Below are 22,107 nucleotides of genomic sequence, written 5' to 3'. Positions count from 1 at the left end.
TGACATGTGCACAGTGTCCTCCCCAGTGCACCCCTCTGTCCCAAGGCCACATCCTGCTTATCTTTGTTGAGAGATGTCATTCCTTAGAGGTTCCATGATTGCATATCTTTTTTTTTCATAAGCCCATGGCTTCTTGTGACTTGGGCCACACCCCCATGATCTCTTTAAAGCTCCCACTGTCAGAGGTTCCCCAAGACCACTCTTGGGTTTGATGGTTTCCTAGGAGGACTCATAAGACTCAGCATATCGTCACACTCGCAGTTACGACTTATTACAGCCAAAGGGTTGAATAAATAAAGCAAAATCACTAAAGGAAAGGCACATAAGGCCAAGAGCATAGGAACGCAGACATGAGCTCTCCAGAATCACAATGGAGCCACATAGGAGTGTCTTAATTCTTCTACAATGACTTGTTATAACATGTGTAAAAGCCGTCTACCAGAGAAGCCCTCCCTGTGCCGAGGGTTTTTACTAAGGGCTGGTCACATAGGCACCCTCTGCCTGCTACATATCAACATTCCAGACTCCCAAAAAGAAAGCAGGTGTTTAGCGTAAGCTATATTTAGGCACAGTGAGCCACTCCTATCATTTAGGGAATGGTGGAAACTGCCCTGAGATCCAAGTTCCCAGATGCCAGCCACAGATTAGCTTTGCAAACAGGCATTTCTGAGGAAAGCAGTCTCAGTTCAGCTATATTGTCTTTTTATATGTACTCCCCAGATGGACCCATGTGTCCCAGCATCTCAGCATCAATGACCTCTGTAAACATTTCTCTCTTCTCCCCAATGTCCAGCATCAAGAGAGGACACGAATGCCCCAGTTATGTAGGTATTCCTACTCAAAGAAGAAAAGCTATACAGATGCCAAGCTTTGACATGGAAGAGCTGAGTTTCCTTGGGCAAGTCGCTTAACACCCTGAGGACCAACTATAGGGTTTATGTCAGGTTCTGACAAGATGGAATGTAGAAGAGCTGGCATGGTGGTGGCACATGGAAGGCATGGTGCTGACACATTGTTAGGAAATAAACATGTCTGGCATACCCCCCTTAATACAGGAATGGAGTAAGGTCTCCCCATATCTGAACATCTTCCAGAGTCTCAGCAGTAACTGAAGAAATGCATGGATGAAATGATCAGATCTTTTCAGAGTCATCCTCAGTCCCATGTTAGCTGGGATTAAGGCTCATTTCCCTTTACCCAGTGACAAAACAAGATTGCCAAGAGACCCAACAATTCAGCTGTGATTTAGTTTCAGTGTGATCACCCGTGGGTCATGGTGACTTTAAAATGATAAGAGTGGAATTATAGGTAACCAACTTCATAACAGTGAATTCTTTACATCTTCCGAAATGCATGTTTAATGTTAAGACTTATCTTATGGTGTGATCTAGGAATTTTAAGCATTCCAGCATGTCTCTGAGATTGTTTAATTCATATAAGAGTTCTGAATGTAGACTTTAAAGATAAGGAAGTATTATTATTTTGCCTACAATGTGCATGAGGAAGTTAAGGTACAGATTGAGGATCTGTGGTCTTTTCAAGCACCAATCTCAAACATCTACTAGTGCAACAGTCTCCTTCAGCCAGACTGTAGACGGTGAATGCAAGACTCAATCTGGTCCAAAGCGTTTTTTTTTTTTTTTTTTTTTTTTTTTTTTTTTTTTTTTTTTTTTTGATATTGAGTTTTGCTCTGTTGCCCAGGCTGGAGTGCAATGGCGTGATCTTAGCTCACTACAACCTCCACCTCCTGGGTTCAAGCCATTTTCCCACCTCAACTTCCCAAGTAGCTGGAATTAAAGGTGCATGCCACTGTGCCTGGATAATTTTTGTATTTTTAGTACAGATGGGGTTTCACCATGTTGGCCAGGCTGGTCTCCAACTGCTGACCTCAGATAATCTGCCCACCTCGGCTTCCCAAAGTGCTGCATGAGCCACATATTACAGGCATGAGCCACAGCACCCGGCCTTGTTTTTGTTTGTTTGTTTGTTTTTGAGACAGAGTCTCTGTCTGTTGCCCAGGCTGGAGTGCAGTGGCACAAAGTCTTTTAAACACTCCCAAGAGAAAGCTTTCGCTTGGTGTCCGTAAGCATAACGTTGACATTGATTGCGTGGGGTGAGGTGTTAGGCTGTGGTTGGGACACTGAGATGAGAGCAGGCTCTTGCTTTATGCAGCTCAAGTCCGGTAAGAGGGATAGACTCATCAAAAGGCACTAACAAAGCAGGTCATATATGCCACTGCACATGCCACACAGGTCCTTTCAAATCCCCCTTTAGTGTAAATTAACCTGGCTTGGGTGGAGTTCGAGTGCAGATTATCCAGGCAAGGGCGGGTATTTTAGGAAGAGCAAGTGACAGGGGTCCTAGAGGCTCTTTGTAGTCCTGTAAGGGCTGAGGGGCAAGAAGGAGGCACTGAAAGACCTCTTGGTAGAATCAGATGTATTTCCAGTGAATGAAGGCTTTATCTGCAAGTTTGTCTTCAGCAGTGAAGGGGCAACACAGGGAGGAAGCCATGATTTATCCGCAGCCCTGCACTTTCTCGATGATGGCTAAAAGTAATAGGAACTCAAGGAACAGAGTAAACAGTTAAATTTCTTCTTCATGGAAGCTCATTGAAGCCCAAGACTTGATAGCTAGAGTTTTTATAGGGATTGCAACAGAGGAAAGAGAAATCAAACCTCAATTTCTCTGGCTCCTGAGAGGATGCAGTTGAAAAAAATAAAATCCCTTTTCTGGCCAGCCTTGGCTTGGCTTGATTGGCTCATGACTGTAATCCCAGCTCTGTGGGAGGCCCTGGTGGGAGGATCGCTTGAGGCCAGGAGTTCAAGACCAGCCTGGGGAACATAGTGAGACCTTGTCTCTACAAAAAATTTAAAAAGCAACTGAGGTTGGTGATATGTGCCTGTGGTCCCAGCTACTCAGGAGGCTTGAGGCGGGAGGAATGGCTGAGCCCAGGAGTTGGAGGGTGCATTGAGCTATGATCATACCACCGCATTCCAGCCTGGGGGGCAGAGCAATACCTTGTCTCCAAAACGACAACAACAAAAAAATCCTTTCTACCTTTGTCCTGGAGGCTTAGGTGTATTTCTTCCCACTTTCTCTTAGGGGCTCCGAATTCAGCAGTTTCTCTTAGGCACTCTGAATGCAACACTTTCTCCCTGGAGAGGAGACTGGCTGATACTCTGACCTCTTCTGGAGGAGGGAGGCTGTAATGCAAGGCAGGGACACAATTATGAGTTTTTAAGGGGCTTTGCTGCCAAAGGAGGCATGATCTTGAGTTTTGACAGAGTGCACTTAACATTACGAGGGAGAAACTCCTGGAGCTGAAAGCAGCGATTAGCAGACATGGATGTGATGAGCTCTGGTATCAGTGACTCTCTAGTAAATTTCCCTGGGGTAGAGTTGGCTTTTGACAAGGGATTTATCCATGTGGAGTTGTTTGTGCCTCAAAGTAAGTGCAAATAAGGAGAAGATGTTGGCCAAATCCCAAACTAGCTAGGCATGCTCTCCTCAGGCAGATTCTAATTCTACTCTACCTCTAGTCTGATACTGAATGAAAGAGGAGCTAACAAACAACTTCCTCACTGCAGTTTTAAACAAAAACTTAGTAAATGGGCCAGGTAAGAACTGAGTGCAGTTTTGTAAGATGTAAAGCTTGCCAGGAACCTTGAGGCCAGTTACTGGATGGACAGACTGGAGGTTTCAACATTAGTTTCTCTTATCATGAGCTTATCACCAACCTCCTCATCTAGGAAATATGTGCGAGTATCAGTGCTTTTTGCAGAATTTTTCCTTCTGTCTTCTCAGACCACTTGGAATTTCCATAGAAAATTCTCTTACTGACTTTTACATATATATATATATATATATATATATATATATATATATATATATATACACACACACACACACACACACGCATACACATATACACAAACACACATGCACATATGTATATACACATATATGTGGACCACACACATATATGTGTATGTGTACATGCATACACATATGTATGTGTACGATCCACATATATGTGTATATACATGTGTGTCTATATGTATACATATGTGTATGTATACACATATATGTATACACAGATGTGTGTACATACACATATACACATATATGTATATAGGTCCTTTGAAATCCCCACACAGTGGAAATTAACCTGGCTTGCGTGGAGTTTAAGTGCAGATTATCCAGGTGAGGGAGGGTGTGTATATGTATACGTATGTGTGTGTGTTATTCACATATATGTGTGAATTATTAGTGTATATATGTACGCACACAAATATGTACACACAAGAATTGTTAACAGTTGTCATTTTTCATGATTATAAAAAGTTATACAAACAAAGAGTAAGGAATATTAGAACAACAAAGACATATATATCCTAGTCTCTCTCTCAAGATGTAATCACGGCCAGCGATTTTTTTTTTTGAGACGGAGTTTTGCTCTTGTTACCCAGGCTGGAGTGCAATGGCGCGATCTCGGCTCACTGCAACCTCCGCCTCCTGGGTTCAGGCAATTCTCCTGCCTCAGCCTCCTGAGTAGCTGGGATTACAGGCACGCGCCACCATGCCCAGCTAATTTTTTGTAGTTTTAGTAGAGACGGGGTTTCACCATGTTGACCAGGATGGTCTCGATCTCTTGACCTCGTGATCCACCCGCCTCGGCCTCCCAAAGTGCTGAGATTACAGGCTTGAGCCACCGCGCCCGGCCGGCCAGCGATTTTTAACTTGTAGTTCTTTGTTCATTCCCTCTATAACTCTAAATGGCATATTACTACCCCTGCTTCTTGATACATCAACTTAAATTTTCTCCATCAACTCCTTATTCTGGAAGATGAAGAAATTACCCCCTTTCCTTCCACTCCTGCTGATCTACACTTGCCACATTTTTGTTTTCACTTATATTCTTGGCTATATGTAGTATATTAATAATTTTTATTTTCTTGATTTTTCAACATTAGGAAAAATCAGTTAACTTCTTCCTTTGCAAGATTAAAAATGTCGTGTCCAAACAATTCACTACATTCCTCTCCATGCAATATACATTTTTGTTTATGCATTTTTCTCGCGTTGGCCTGTAAGTCACTGTGGGAGGCTATTATGGCAGATTCTTCTTTGCATGCTCATTACTGTCAGCACCCGACACATGGAGTGCTGCAATGAATATTTGCCTTTGAATGGAATTGTACACCCTGCCCCAGCAGATAGCAGAGGAGAAGGAAGCCAGTCTTACTAATGTGAAACAGCCACTAGGAAATTTATGCTCCTTGAGAGAGTGGGGTGGTTTTGTTTCTGTTTTTGCTTGAGACAGAGTCTCACTTTGTCGTCCAGGTTGGAGTGTGGTGGCATGAGCATAGCTCACTACAGCCTCAAACTCCTGGACTCAAGCAATCCTTCTGCTGAGGCAGAAGGATCAGCTAATTATTTTTTGTAGAAATGGGGTCTTGCTATGTTGCCCATGGTGGTCTTGAATTCCTACGCTTAAGCATGCTCCCAATTTAGGCTCTCAAGTGCTGAGATCACAGGCGTGAGCCACCAGACTAAATTTTTTAATAAGTTTAATTTTGCCATGTGCTTCCTGATTAGTTAGGGAAAAGGGCATAAAAGGGCATTCTTTTTTAGATCTTCTTATAAACTTAGAGATATATAAATAATATAAATAGGCAGACATAAGTAAGCAGTTTTGAGATAGGCCTAGATTTGAAGGGATCCTGAATTTTTTTTTTTGAGACAGAGTCTTACCCTGTCACCAGGCTGGAGTGCAGTGGTACGATCTCGGCTTATTGCAACTTCCACCTCCCAGGTTCAAGCAATTCTCCCAAGTAGCTGGGACTACAGACGCATGCCACCGCACCCAGCTAAGTTTTATATTTTTAGTAAGATGGGGTTTCACCATGTTAGCCAACATGGTCTCAATCTCCTGACCTCATGATCCACCCACCTCAGCTTCCGAAAGTGCTGGGATTACAGGCGTGAGCCACCACGCCCAGCCCCCCAAATATTTAAAAATCTAAGATTCACCTGGGTGAACGGCTGGGCTTAGTGTCATATTAAATCCTTTAGGGCTTTGATGTAAGTATTGAATGAGAGAGAAACGTCTCTCTCTAGAGAACATGATGAACATCCTTTGGATGAAAAAAAGCGTTTGAGAATCAAGAAAATCTCAAATTAAAAAATGTATATACAAAACCTTTCTCCAAATTCTTCAGACAAACCAATTAATTCACTGACTGGAGGATTGCTGGAAGTGGTAGGAGGTGGCAAAGGTTTTTGTGAGGTTGAGTGTGTTCTGTGTGATTTGAGAAAGGAGATAATAAGCATATTTGAAAAATGTGCCAGATACCTGGAGAGAAATTTTGGCCATAGTTATATTACTCTATAGCTAGAAAACAGGCCCATTTTCCAGCTGTAGATGAGAAGGGAAGGAAGGGCATGTTTGCTCAGAACACATACCTTTCAGGCACTTAGGACTTCTGGAACTACTGAGGTCTCCACAGTGGACATTGGGTGTCTCCACTTCAGCCAACATTTATTGGTCATTACAGAGAGCTGGAAACCTTAATGTGTTACCACTTAAAAACCCCCATGAAAATCCCTGGGGCTTGGAGCCTGGAAGGTGGTATAGGGCTTGTTATTCAATTTTGGTAGTTTAGACTTTGAGAAGCTAAATGTTTTTCCCAAGGTCACAGAGCCACTTTCTCATGACAGTGCAGAGACATTTTCTAGATTTCATTTTTTTAAAGAGCTCATGACTGTGGTGATGTTAACTACATCATCTGTTGCTATGGTAGTGGGTCTTTTGATTGAATCCAGAGCAATGCAAAGGATAAAAAAAATTGCATATCTGATGCAGGCAGACTTCAAGGTCATGTTCCTGGGCACCAGTACATAGGACATGATGCTGTTCATCTCTCGGGGAGGTGAAAGTAATTAATTACCAAAAGGTAAGTGTGTGATCACTGATGGTGGCTTCTTGAGAAGTGAAGTTAGGTATAGTCAGTTGTCATTTCAGATTAACCAGGGTCACTAGAAATGTAGCCAAAGTTTCCATAATGCTATTTGTGACTCATAGCAACCCCAGGCAATTGTCTAGATGGAACTTTGGATAGGGCTCATATTGCTTTATAAGGATTCAGCTAATCACATTAAAGTTTGTCTTTATTTCTCTTCCATTAAAAGTCCAGTGGAAACATCCCTCCCTCTTTTGGGTGGAAGGGAGTCATTTGAAGGGAGGTTATCTCCCAGGGACGTTACTTGGCTCTAAATCTCCAGACTTTGTGGGACTCATCCTGAATGAGCCTGATCTCTATCTACATGGTTTTTCTCCTGTCTCAGTTTTCTGGGCTGAGGATTACAAGAATCTGTGCCCGTGGAAAGGTTCACAGTGCAATGTACAGACGATTACTGATAAGGTGAAGGTGACTCAGTCCATGACATCAGGAAACAACCAATTTAAAACCTAACAAATGTAAAAGGATCTGTGACCTGGAAGTTTTAACTTCAGAGAGTCTGTTAAAATGAGAGGAGATCACATCCCGATAATAGTATGACAAGTACAAACAGATGTAATCTATAAAAGAGACATGAAACAGGATTTCCCAGGCCCTGCTTGGTTTCCATCCTCACTCCGCAGCTCCCTGCTCCTTGTAGCTGGGGCCAGCCACTTCACCAAGCCTTGGGGGCTGAATCCAGTTTTGGCCTCTAGACCTATCCTGACTGTAGATAAGACACAGTTAAGGCTCTCTTGTCTGAGGACCCATCACAAATTAACTTTGTTGTCTACACAGTCACAAAGGGTACCCTGGCATAGTGGTTGCTGTGATGGATTCTAGATGCAGTGTCAGGATTCAAATCACGATTTCACCACTTACAAGCTCTGTGACTATATGCAGCTCATTTTTTCGTTGCTTTGGATTCCTCATCTGTAAAATGGGTATATAATAGTTATTGTGAGGATTAAATGAGCTGAATGTATGTAAATCACATAGTGGAATGTTTAACATTTAATAAATGTTCAGTAAAAGTTAGGTATCATTATCATTCATCATCATCATCATCATCATCATCATCACTCCAGGCTTCTGCCTTCCTTAGCTGTATCATAATGCTGCCTCAATAAGCCACTTCCACATCCGGGTCCAAGAAGCCTTGCATTTCTCTGACCGTGTCCCTCTGCCCTCCAGGAAGTAGTGCCCAGCCTCTGACTTGGCAGTTTGCCTAGCATTACATGAGACCTTGCTGGAGTCACAGACGGGTGTCCCTCCACCAGGATACCTTGTTACCTCCTGCTGGGCTCAGTTGACTCCTGGCAACTGCAGGTGGATCTGTTGATCACTGTGGCTCTGATGCCATGTTAAGCTCTTCTGCCTTAGGTGGGAATCAGACTACACTTAGATGTAAAGGACTTACTGGTGACCAAGGAACAGGGTATCCTGGATGACCCATTATAAGTTGGATTGGCAGATGTGTGTGGATGTAAGAGCACTGGGCATGAGTGGAATATTAAGTCATACCCTAAGATTATAAACTGCAAGAGTGCAAAGCTGGCGAAGGGCCAGTGTATTTGAAAGATCTCAATACTGTTACATTGTCACTTTTTTTTTCTTTTTTTTTTTTTTGAGACAGTCTTGCTTTGTCGCCCAGGCTGGAGTACTGAGGCATGATCTCAGCTCATTGCAACCTCTGCCCCCCGGGTTCAAGTGATTCTGTATTATTAGTAGAGACAGGTTTCCACCATGTTGGCCAGGCTGATCTCGAACTCCTGACCTCAGATAATCCACCTGCGTTGGCCTCCCAAAGTGCTGGGATTACAGGCATGAGCCACCATGCCTGGCCTCTTTCCAACTTTAAATACCAGCTGTCTTCTACCTAACCTACTGGGTTTCTTAACATGTGTTCATAACCTGCATCAAAAAGTTGAAATGCAGATTCCCAAGCTTCACGTATAACAACTCAGAATGATTATAGGGGCAAAAATTTTTAGCAAGCTCCCAGGTTAATTTTTTGCACACTATGATTTGAAAACTGCTGATCTAAACCTTCTGCTCCTGACAAGTCCGTCTACTCCGTTCTCTCAAAGAGGCCATCTGTTTCTGTTTGACTTTGTTCATGCCATTCCCCTTCCATGAAATGGCAGCCACAGCAGTCATGTTCAGAGCCCTTACCTGTGCCAAGCACTATTTTAAACATGTTACACCTATTGACTCATTTAATCTTCACAACACCCAATGAGGTAAACACTGTAGTTTTACAGATTTTTCACAGAGAACAAACTGAGGCATGGAGGAGTCCCACAGCCAGTGAGGTGTGGGGCCTGGATTTAAACCCAAGCAGCCTGGTCCCCACCAGGCTGCCTCTCACTGTCCACCCCATCTTCTCTAAATTCTAGTCCAAATTCTGTCCCACCTAAAGCAGGAATTTCCGAGCTTCGGCATGCAAAAGAATCACCCAGAGATCTTTTTGGAAATGCAAACTTCTGGATCCCTCCCTTAAGGATTATGATTCAGTAAATCTGGGATGAGATCCAGGAATCTGTATTTTATCAAGTTTATCCAGGTGATTCTGATGCACTACTCAAGAAAAACATACAGCTCCCTCTGACTTCTTTCTTCCTCATTTATAAGTGTAAATATGAGCAAAATGTGATTATAAAGTAAATAAGTATGAGACAGAAAATAAGATCAGAATCTCTAATTCATACTGTGGATAAAGTATGATCTAGCTTTGTTGAACGTGTGTGTGTGTGTGTGTGTGTGTGTGTGTGTGTGTGTGTGAATAATCAGAAGGAAAAGGAACCTGGCCCCTGAAACATTAAACAGCACTGTATAGAAGTCTCTGGAATACACTGATAATAGCATAGTTCAAAGTCTTCAAGGATTTGTAGAGAAATCTACTGTATGTATCAGAAATATTAGGTCTCCTGGAAGACAAGGGACCAGAGGAAGGACTGAAAATAGGTGTGAGGGAAAACATCTCCTGCTTGATTAAGGACGGTCATAGTTGGGGAGACTGCTGGTACAAATGTGCAGGATGGTCATTCCCAAACCATATGGAGCAAGAAGCCCTCTAAAGCAGAACATGATGGAAACTGGTAGGAAAAAGCAGGCAGGGTGAACGAGCAGGGTGGGCTGAGCTCTGACAGTTAGTGAGAGGTAGACAGGCCACGGAAGCCTGTCTCCTAGGGCTCTGGAAGCCAATCTTCTGGCAACCCTTACATGGGTTTTCTGGACCCATGTAAACTTCCAGCAACACCAGCTGTCTCCATGAAGCATTTTGAGTTAACATGCTTTTCACCACCCTTTGGCCTGAGCCAAAGTTCGAGTAGGATGTGAACAGCTGGGTGACTTGTAGAGGGCACCATCCCTGTAGCAGTCCCCATCTACAACTTCGAGAAAGAAAACCTTAAGGAGTTTGTTAAAAATACAGATTCTCAAGTCCGACTCTGGCAGGAGAGTGGGGAAGATTGCCCAGGAATATATGCCCGAAGTGGTCCTTTGGGTGATTCTGGTGCGGCCTGTGCATCCTAACCTGTGCAGCAGCAATGTAGAGCCACGCCCAAACACCATCTCACTCCACTCCAAATTACTTAACATGGAATCACAGAGTCCTAGAGCGAAAGAGAATCAAAGCCAACCCCTTTCATTTACAGATGAGGAAATTGAGACCTGGAGATGTGGCATGCCTCGCCAAAGGCCCCACAGTGACAAGAAGCAGACCCCAGAGTGCTGATGGCCCACCCTGTCCGTAATCAGAACTAGAGATCAGCTGCTGGACTGCAGGTTTTCATAACAGAAACACACCAGCGCAAGTGGGCTGAAGGTCCCATTCCTCAGATAACTAGACCTAAGTAAAACCAAAGTGCTCCATAAGCAGGCTGTAGCCAGGAGCCACTCTGCGTTAACCTGGTGGCAGTTACCAGAACTGGAAGCCTGTAGACCACAAAGGCTTAGACAGTCTGCTTAACCCCTTTCTCTCAATGAGTAAAATTGCTAATAGGCTAGACCACAAACAAATACACCTTCAAAATCATCTAGAATTGCTCAGTACTTGACAACATAAATATTTCATGACTTGGAAAGGAGTCCACAATCCACTGAGTTACAAAAGTGTGAAAAGGATGATGTGTGTGGAGAGTGTGTGTGTGTATACACAGAGAGAGGTTAAAAGTGTTATCCGTGGAAGGTGAGGTTATAGATGTTTTTAATTCAGAATTAACTTTTAGTCTATTTGTATTTTTTAATTTTTTTATAATAAACATGTAATATTTTTGTAATGAAAGTGACAATTGGCCAGGTGCAGTGTCTCATGCCTGTAATCCTAGCACTTCAGGAGGCCGAGGTAGATTACTTGAGGTCTGGAGTTCAAGATGAACCTGCCAATATGGGGTAACCCTGTCTCTACTAAAAATACAAAAAATTAGCTGGGTGTGGTGGCATGCACCTGTAATCCCAGCTACTCTGGAGGCTGAGGCAGGAGAATCATTCAAACCTGGGAGGCATTGGTTGCAGTGGGCCAGGATCACACCACTGCACTCCAGCCTGGGTGACAAGAGTGAGACTCCATCTCAAAATAAATAAATAAATAAAATAAAGTTGGAAGGGTACCCAGGGCTTGGAAAGGTATCCTGGAGCTATGAAAAGTATGGACACTAATTGCATATTTATTATCTGCTTTATTAGGTATGTCCGGAAAGCAGTAGAAGCATCCGGGAGGTGCAGTGTGCATCCTACAATAACAAGCCATTTATGGGCCGGTTTTATGAATGGGAGCCATTTGCAGAAGGTAAGAATAGATGCAGCCCTGTCCGTAGAAGTTATTTTTGTCTGTTTTCCATTCTTGCTGACTTCTGATTGATGTTGGAGGTATTGGTGTGATCCTGGCTGGGGGTGTCATAGGGGAGAAAGTATGACTCCAGGGCAAAGAGAAGCTTGCATGGGTCTTTACTAAAGTAGCATAGCTCAGGTGACACCTGGACCATCTTCAGCATGAGTCAGATGGATGAGGCATTGAAACAGGCAACATCCGAGGATGGCAAGGTGAGGGGGATGGAACAGGGTTCAAGGAATCAGCTGGAGAAGAGGTTCAAACATAGGGTTGTGAGTCGAGAGTGGAGATGGAGTTTCCCTTTCCTTGGTTCATGCCACAAGGCTGATATGGGAGCTTAAGAGAACATGTGAGATTGTACAGTTATATGGTTCTCACCTGTAGGGGGCCTCACATGCCGATTCCAAAGACAAAGAATAGTAGGCAGGCATTGCCTTGAGTCCAAGGTCCCCGTCTTTTCCAAATGACATGAGATCCAAAGTGGACACAGCTCGTTGATCTCACTCTGGATGCTGGAGTCACTTTTCTTTGTCAAAACCCAGATGATAACATGGCTTGTGGACTGAGAAGTTTTAACATTCTGAGATGTTTCTTCCCACCCATGGAGAAAATGGGCTCAGAAGAAGTGTTGGGTCAAGCAAAACTTGTGGGGGTCTGTGCTGACAGCCACATTGGCTGGAGAGGGAGTCCAGCTGCCTTCAGGGCCCAGCTGAAGAGCTCTGCCCAGCCAGTCCTTCTCAGCCTCAGCCCGAGGCAGAGGCTGGGACAGCTAAGGTTGGCCAATACCCAAAGTATGGAGCACTGCCCTATGTCCAGGATCTGGAGAAATTGTCTTGGAAGAGGGATTGCTAGTGAGTTGTGCTGATTTCATTGAAGAATCAATGCCTGGGGAAGCCAAACTGTGCAAGGTGGTTCTATACTTAGGTAGAAGCCCTTGGGGAGGAGGGAAGTGGATTAGTATCTGACTGCTCTGAAATTGGATGCTAAATAGTTTTTATCTGTGCTGTGTTCTCAGAGACTCTGTAGCTTCTACTAGATTCTCAGAGTGGTCCCATGACCTCAAAATTGTTAAGAACTAACTTGCCTAAAAAATTGAGACTATCAAATTCAAGCAGGAAGGATGTACAGAGGAAACATAGAGCCTGCTGAGTGCAAATACAAGGGTGGGGAACAGGGTGGTGGGTAAGCAAAAGAAGGATGCCAAAGTGAAGTTTTGATTTGATTCTGTAGAGAGTTTGGTTCTGACCTTTGTCGTTCTTTAGAGTATTGTTAAATTTAAGGTGGTATCCCTATTTGGATCTTGAAACAGATAAAGGGCATTGTTGGAAAACTTGGTGAAATAGGCATGAAGTGCATAGTTTAGTTAATAGTATTATACCAGTGTTAATGTCTTAGTTTTTATAAATGGTTTGTTTTTTGTTTTCGTTTTGTTTTTGAGATAAAGTCGAGTGTGGTGGCATGATCTTGGCTCACTGCAACCTCCACCTCTTGGGTTCAAGCGATTCTCCTGCCTCAGCCTCCTGAGTAGCTGGGATTACAGGTGCCCGCCACCACACCCAACTAATTTTTGTATTGTTAGTAGAGACGGGGTTTTGCCATGTTGGCCAGGCTGGTCTCAAACTTTTGACCTCAAGTGATCCACCCACCTGGGCCTCCCAAAGTGCTGGGATTGCAGAGGCGAACCACTGCACCAGGCCTATAAATGGTTTTGTTAACATCAGGAGAAGCTGGGTAAAGAGTATATAGGAACTTCTGTACTATCTTTGTAACTTTCCTATAAATCTAAAATGATTTCAAAGTAACATTTCTTAAAGGCACCGTACTCCCAATTAACTATGTCTTACATGCATTCTGGTGAAGACAAAGTGTAAGACTAACTTAATATGGGTGAAGAAAAGTGTACTGAGTTAAATACTTCCCCCACCCGCCACCCAAATCAGTATTCTTCCTGGAACCTTAGAATGTGACCTTATTTGGAAATAGAACCATTACAGAAGTAATCAGTTATGCTGCCTTCATACTGGAGAAGGGTGGGCTCTTAATCTGGAATGACTGGTGTTCCCATAAGAAGAGGAGCAAGGACACAGACATACAGGGAGGATGCCAAGTGATGATGCAGACGGAGATTGGAGTGATGCTTCTACCAGGAAACAGCAAGGATTACTGGAAGCCACCAAAAGCTAGGAAGAAACAAGGAAGTATCCTTGCCTAGAACCTTCGAAGTGGGCATAGCTCTGCCAATACCTTGGTTTCAGGCTCCCAGCCTCTACAACTGTGAGGATAAATTTCTCTTTTGAAGTCACCAAGTTTATGGTATTTTGTCATGCAGCCTCAAGGAAACTAGCACAAAGAAGAAGGAGCAAGGTTCTAGATTGGTTGAGATTTACTCACTAGAGTAGATGAAGAAGTGAGTTTGCTCTGACTGTTAGTGGTGGCTACCTTAGAGACGTGGGGCATGTATCCAAAGTGAGCAACTGCCTCACAGATGTAGATCTGTCCAGCGCAGTGGTTCTCAGCCCTAGTTGCTCATTAGATCACTGAGGAGCCTCCTAGAGACACTGATCCCTGTACCCCTCCCAAGAGATTGTGATTTAATTGGTCTGGGGTGCAGCCTGGACATCACAATTTTTTAAAGATCCCAGGTGATTCTTATGAGTAGCTAGGGTGGAGAACTTCCAATCCAAGAAGGGATGACTCTAGCCTACATCAAGGGATAGAATCATGGGTATTCGATGCATCATGAAATATTGTGTCAGAACACCAATGCTTGTCAGTGAACATTTAGAGAAGAAGTGACCCTGTCTTTTGTCTGAGCTGCACCCTTGCTTTATGGCTGGCTGTGGAAAATAGTTGTTTTATTGTGATTACCTGGGAGGAAAGATGAATTTCACACTACTCTGAGCAGTGTGCATTCTGTTATTTCCCCAGGAGCAGAAGCTGCCTTGCCAGACCTTTCTATGTAGTCTGGGGTGGCTATCAGCCAGCTGCTGTTGTCTAAGACCTTGATGTCTGTTCGATGCGGGTCCAATATTGATAGCCCTATGCAGAACACAAAGAAAACTTTGCTGATGTTTTCATGTATTACATGTGGTTGCCTACTGTTGTCTGGCTTATATATGAGTCTGCTTTTTGTGTTATATTTTCCTCTCTATTTGTTATAGACTTTAATTATAAGACCTGGAAGAACTTATTTTTTGAACATTTGATTTTACTGATTTTTTGGAAAATTTCTAACATAGGTAAAAGTAGAGAAAATAGTATAATAGTGAGATACACTCCTATGTATCCACCTAATTTCAATAATTATTAGCCCATGGCCAATCTTTTTCATAAATTCTTCCATCCTCTGTCCCACCCAGATTATGGGAAACTACTTGAATTCACATTATAGAGCATTGTTCGTTGGTGGATATATTAATGGAAACTCTTGGTTGTAAGCGACAGAAACCCAAACTAAATACATTTCAATCAGAAAGGTATTTCGTTAGTCATGTTACTGGGAAATCCAAGAGGTGGCCTGGGGTTCAGATGTGGCTTCATTCCAGGGAATCAGTAACAGGACCCTGCCTTTCCCATCTTCCTCCAGCTCTAGATTCTGCTCACTTCCATCTCGGAAAGTTGAGCAGGCTTACTGTGGCTTTGAGCTCGCAGCCATAGTGGGAGAGACTCTCTGACCTGGTGATGTAGGTTGAATTGCACCCTCAAAAAAGATTTATTAAAGGTACCCCAGGTTCCTGTGATGTAACCTTCTTTGGAAAGAGAGTCTTTGCAGATCTAATTAAGATGTAAGTTTAGAAGAGTTCACAGTGGAGTAGAATAGGCCCTAATCCATTGTGACTGGGGACCCACACAGAGAGCACCATGTGAAGACACAGACAGGGGGAAGGCAGCCCATGTGGAGGCGGAGGCGGAGACTAGAGTGATGCAGCTATGAGCCAAGGAACACCAAGGATTGCTGGCAACTTGCAGAAACCAGGAAGAGGCATGGAAGTTTCCCTCCCTCAGAGACTTTGGAGGGAAAGTCTACCGACACATTGATTTTGGATTTCTGGCCTCCAGAACTGTGAGAGAATAAATTTCTCTTGTTTGTGTTCAACAGGACACCAACCAGTTTGTGTGATATGTTACATCAGTCCTATGAAACTGATACACCCAGTGACTGTTCCAATCCCAGACAGACTATACCGTGGTCTTGTTTGGATCCTATTCCCATCCCTGGAACTAAGTTTTGGGCATGGGATACCTGGGCTAGCTCAGGTCATGTGACCATCCCTATGGTAGGGGACCCACATCACATGAAGAGGAGACAGGGAAGTGGGGATTGAGACAGACAGGAAAACATTCTTCTACCAAAATCAGTGCATACTTCTTTACGGTAAGCCACTGAGACGCTTAATGATTAGCATCCTAATGCAGATTAATCAACTATCCTTTACATTGTGTTACTAGAAAATGAAGCAGTCTTTTAAAATAGTCACTGACATTGATGTTTCTCACATGCCTAGGAGAGAGGAAGCTTTTGGTCACTGAAGCTGAGTTTACTTTGGCTTTGTTTAAGTAATTCCTTTTGCTGCTAAGATTGTTTTCCTGATTTTATCCTTCCTCCTCTTAAATGGCTCCCAGGCTGACCGGCGGGAGGAAGAAACTGCTAACGTTTCTGCAGGGCGTTCAGGCTTCACGGCTGGATTTTGCATCGGGCTGTTGGTTTTGTTTGGATGTCTCCTGCTATTCGCATGTGCCTACTTAGGGAAACAGCTGCACTCATTCAGTACAATGCTACGTAGAATAGTAAAAGCGGAGTATACTCTCTGATAAACACATTAATTTTACCAGATGGTTCTTCTTAGGCCTTTAATTGCATTTCCTGGATTTGGTGACCTATCCTTAGATAATGCCTCCAGAATTTTTCTCGTAGCCTGGGAACAGTAAAGATGGCAAAAGTGGAATTAGGGTGCCCATGCATCCCAGTTCACTCGCAGCGGTGATAGTTTATGCCTGTCGTCCCAGCCCCCTTTCACTCTCTGTCTTGGACAATAAATATATATGTCCATTCCACCTAGAATGGGCAGTTTAATAGAAAGCTCCTTGTTTAGGTGCTGAGATTGGAGAAAATTCCACCTGTTTTCATGTCAAGAGTAATGGGGGCTGGACAGCATGAGACTCTGGAGTTTTACTGGACAGCATGAGACTCTGGAGCTTTATCATAGACTGCAGGGCGTCAGGTGTCAGTTTTAATCCTTAAACCAGGAGGCAGCTTTATGTTGGGTAGCCTGAGTGTACTGTGTGACCCTGAGAGCTGAACTAAAGAGAGTGGCAATTGAAAAGCCAGAGGGAAGGCTGAGTCAGAAATTGAAGGTCGCCAGTCAGTGACATGAACAGAGTGATGGTTTTCTGTCAGCAGCTGCTGGGTTATGTTACAGTAACAAATAACCCCCAAATCCAAATGACTTCACAAGACAAAAGCTTGACTCCTGCTCACGTTCCATGTGTAAGGGTGTGTGTATTTTGCTTCCTTGGGGACCCAGGCTGGTAGAAGCTGTACCTCAACTCATGTTTTCACTGAGGCAGGGAAAAGGAACAAGTAACCCAGACTCAAGTTCTTTTTTTTTTTTTTCTTACTTTTAAGTTCGGGGGTACATGTGCAGGATGTGCAGGTTTGTTACACAGGCAAACATGTTTTGGGAGGGTTGTTGTAAAGATTATTTCATCACCCAGTTATTGAGCCTAGTGTCCATTAGTTATTTTTCCTGATCTTCTCCCTCCTCCCATTCTTTGCCTGCTTGTAGGCTCCAGCGTGTCCATCTGTCCTCATCATTTAGCTCCCACTTATAAGTAGGAACATGCAGTATTTGGTTTTCTGTTCCTGCATTAGTTTGCTAAGGATAATGGCCTCCAGCTCCGTGCACGTCCCTGCAAAGGACTTGATCTCATTCTTTTTTAGGGCTGCATAGTATTCCATGGTGTATATATGTGACATTTTCTTTATCAAGTTTATCATCTGTGGGCATTTAGGTTGATTCCATGTCTTTGCTATTTTGAATAGTACAATGAATGGACATGAATGTGTATGTTCATAGTTCATGCATGTGTCTTTATAATAGAATGATTTATATTCCTTTGGGTATATACCCAGAAATGGGATTGCTGGGCCAAATGGTATTTCTGTCTCTAGGTCTTTGAGGAATTTCCACTCTTATCAACAGTGTATAAGCGTTCCTTTTTATCCACAACCTCGCCAGCATCTTGTTATGTTAGACTTCTTAATAATAGCCAGCATACAGACTCGGGTTCTTAAAGCTTCAATTAGAATTTATCCATATTGTTTCTACTCACATCTCATTGGCCAAAGCAAGTCACGTATCACACCTGACTTCCAAGGGGGAAGGGAGGTACCCTCCCACCTTGTGCTCAAAGGAGGAGAAATGGAGTATTTGTAGCCAGCCCTAGTACTTGGTGCACCAAATACTGCTTCCATCCTGCAGGCAGGAAGCTCCAGTGAAATTTCCTGAATGCCTTCCTTGTAAGTCCAGGTGACTTTTATTAGGTTGTTTGCAAGAATAGCAGATGTGGCTTCAGGGAATATTAAAGGCGCCACCACATAGTCTGATATCCACAGAGCCCCGAGCCACTTCATTCGAGATCTACCCCTTGATTAAAGCTCCGAGGGGCAAAAGATGGAATGCTGGGGGCCAGGTTCCCAGGCGTGCTTCTGACTTCTCCACCAGTCCAGCAGTCTGCTCCAACACAGATACCATGGTGGGACATGACAGGGCAGGGGGCACTGTCAGATAAAAACATAGACAATACTACCAGAACTGTAATGCAGCGGGGAGGGAGGCTTATGACTAAGGGCCGGTGGACCCGGCATTAGACTGTTCATGTTTTAATGAGGCAGTTTTATTCATAGGCACTCCCATTTCCACAGCCCACCCCTGTACATAGATAATCCGTTATCATTATGAACGTTCAGAGTGGAAAGGGACCTCAGGGAAATGAGAGGTAGTTTCTATTTCACTAGTGATGTATATCTGGAGTGCCCCCACAAGATCCATTCTGAGAGTTCTCTTGTACATGCCAGGGATACCTGGCAAGACTAAGCCATGATTGCTTCGGGGATGAGCATATCATTGAGGACAAAAGCCTAGAGGGCAACCTCCTTGTGAAAACAAAATGATTTTGGTTTTGTATGTGTTGAGTCTGAATGAATGGTGGGACGCAACAGGAGGTTGGGGATGCAAGGTTCTGAAGTTCAGGGAGATATCTTAGGCTTGTAGACACATACTTGCAGTCATCAGCCTTAGTGAGATCAGTGGATAAGACCTTCAAGAAAATGTAGAATAACAAAATGGATTTTACAAGGAGCAGGAAATGAGCTTTGGAGTTTGTTACATTAAGGAAGCCGGGGAAAGAGTCTCAGCCATTAAAGGACACTGAGAAGGTGAGCCAGGTATAGGAGAGGGACCACAGCATTGTCACCCCATATATCATTTCTTACGTTAATAAAGTTTATTATGGTTTGTAAGTTCTGCTAATACAAACAGCACAATGAATGCTATGGACTAAATGTTTATGTCTCTCCAAAATTCAGATGTTAAAGCCCTAATTCACAGTGTGTTTGAAGACGGGGCCTCTAAGGAACTCATTAAGATTAAATGAGGTCTTAAGCAGGGCCCTGATCTGATAGGATTAGTGTTCTTGTAAGAGGAACAGAGGTGGCCGGCAAGATGGCCAAATAGGAACAACTCTGATCAGCACCTCCCAGCGAGATCAATGCAGAAGGTGGGTGATTTCTGCATTTCCAGCTGAGGTACCTGGCTCATCTCATTGGGACTGGTTAGAGTGTGGGTGCAGCCCACGGAGGGCGAGCTGAAGCAGGGTGGGGCGTCACCTCACCTGGGAAGTGCAAGGGGTCGGGGAACTCCCTCCCCCACAAAGGGAAGCCGTGAGGGACTGTGCCATGAGGAATGGTGTATTCCAGCTTTTCTCATGGTCTTTGCAACCCAAAGATCAGGAGATTCCCTCGGGTGCCTACACCAGGGCCCAGGGTTGCAAGCACAAAACTGGGTGGCCATTTGGGCAGACATTGAGCTAGCTGCAGGATGTTTTTTGTACCCCACTGGGGCCTAGAATGTCAGCAAGACAGAACCATTCACTCCCCTGGAAAGAGGGCTGAAGCCAGGGAGCCTAGCTGAGCAGATCCCACCCCCACAAAGCCCAGCAAGCTAAGATCCACTGGCTTGAAATTCTCACTGCCAGCACAGCAGTCTGAAGTGGACCTGGGATGCTTGAGCTCGGTGGGAAGAGGGGGCATCCACCATTACTGAGGCTTGAGTAGGCAGCTTTCCCCTCACAGTGTAAACAAGCCCCTAGGAAGTTCGAATGGGGTGGAGCCCACTGCAGCTGGGCAAAGCCTCCATAGCCAGACTGCCTCTCTAGATTCTTCCTCTCTGGTCAGGGCATTTCTGAAAGAAAGGCAGCAGCCCCACTCAGGGGCTTATAGATAAAACTCCCATTTCCCTGGGACAGAGCACCTGGGGGAAGGGGTGGCCGTAGGCACAGCTTCAGCAAACTTAAACGTTACTGCCTGCTGGCTCTGAAGAGAGCAACAGATATTCCAGCACAGTGCTTGAGCTCTGCTAAAGGACAGATTGCCTCCTCAAGTGGGTCCCTGACCCCTGTGCCTCTTGATTGGGAGACACCTCCCAGCAGGGGTTGACAGACACCTCATACAGGAGAGCTCCAGGTGGCATCTGGCAGGTGCTTCTCTGGGACGAAGCTTCCAGAGGAAGGAACAGGCAGCAACGTTTGCTGTTCTGCAGCCTCTCCTGGTGCTACCCAGGCAAACAGCATCGGGAGTGAACCTCCAGCATACTCCAGCAGACCTGCAGCAGAGGAGCCTGACTATTAGAAGGAAAACTAACAATCAGAAAGGAATAGCATCAACATCAACGAAATGGATATCCACACAAAAACCCCATCTGAAGGTCACGAAGATCAAAGACCAAAGGTAGATAAATCCACCAAGGTGAGGAAAAACCAGTGCAAAAAGGCTGAAAATTCTAAAAACCAGAATGCCTCTTCTCCTCCAAAGGATCACAACTCCTCGCCAGCAAGGGAACAAAACTGGATGGAGAATGAGTTTGACGAGCTGACAGAAGTAGGCTTCAGAAGGTGGATAGTAACAAACTCTTCCGAGCTAAAGGAGCATGTTCTAACCCAATGCAAGGAAGCTAGGAACCTTGAAGAAAGGTTAGAGGAATTTCTAACTAGAAGAAGCAGTTTCAACGAGAACATAATGACCTGATTGAGCTGAAAAACACAGCATGAGAACTTTGTGAAGCATACAGAAGTGTCAATAGCTCAATCAATCAAGCAGAAGAAGGGATATCAGAGACTGAAGATCAACTTAATGAAATGAAGTGTGAAGACAAGAGATAAAAGAATGAACAGGAAATGAACAAAGCCTCCAAGAAATATGGGACTATATGAAAAGACCAAACCTATGTTTGACTGGAGTACCTGAAAGTGACGGGGAGAATGGAACCAAGTTGGAAAACACTCTTCAGGATATTATCCAGGAGAACTTCCCAACCTAGCAAGACAGGCCAACATTCAAATTCAGGAAAGACAGAGAACACCACAAAGATACTCCTTGAGAAGAGCAACCACAAGACACATAATCATCAGATTCACCAAGGCTGAAATAAAGGAAAAATGTTAAGAGCAGCCAGAGAGAAAGGCATGGCTATCAGCATATTTCTCTGCAGAAAGCTACAAGCCAGGAGAGAGTGGGGGCTAATATTCAACACTCTTAAAGATAAGAATTTTCAACCCATAATTTCATGTCCAGCCAAACTAAGCTTCATAAGTGAAGGAGAAATAAAATCTTTTACAAACAAGCAAATGCTGAGAGATTTCTTCACCACCAGTCCTGCATACAAGAGCCCCTGAAGGAAGCACTAAATATGGAAAGGAAAAACTTGTACCAGCCACTGCAAAAACATACTAAATTGTAAAGACCATCGACACTATGAAGAAACTGCATCAACTAACAGGCCAAATAACCAGCTAGCATCATAATGACAGGATCAGATTCACACATAACAATATTAACCTTAAATTCAAACTGGCTAAATGTCCCAAATAAAAGACACAGACTGGCAAATTGGATAGAGTCAAGACACATTGGTGTGCTGTATTCAGGAGACCTATCTGATGTGCAAAGACACACATAGACTCAAAATGCAGGGATGGGCAAATATTTACCAGGCA

The 22,107-nt window shown here is 43.9% G+C and overlaps 1 protein-coding gene across 1 annotated transcript in view; it reads left to right on the top strand.

Moving 5' to 3' along the window:
- Nucleotides 1-22,107, top strand: part of THSD4 (thrombospondin type 1 domain containing 4) — a 660,091-nt gene that overhangs the window by 128,596 nt on the left and 509,388 nt on the right. Inside the window, exon 6 of the mRNA XM_017548142.2 lies at nucleotides 11,691-11,793. Coding sequence (XP_017403631.1) covers nucleotides 11,691-11,793 — 103 coding nt within the window. The remainder of the gene's footprint in view (nucleotides 1-11,690; nucleotides 11,794-22,107) is intronic.

Source organism: Cebus imitator, unplaced genomic scaffold (genome assembly GCF_001604975.1).
Source record: "Cebus imitator isolate Cc_AM_T3 unplaced genomic scaffold, Cebus_imitator-1.0 Scaffold203, whole genome shotgun sequence".
Classification (NCBI taxonomy): Eukaryota; Metazoa; Chordata; class Mammalia; order Primates; family Cebidae; genus Cebus; species Cebus imitator.
Note: the sequence above shows the minus strand (reverse complement) of the source record. Positions and strands in the feature narration are given on the sequence as shown.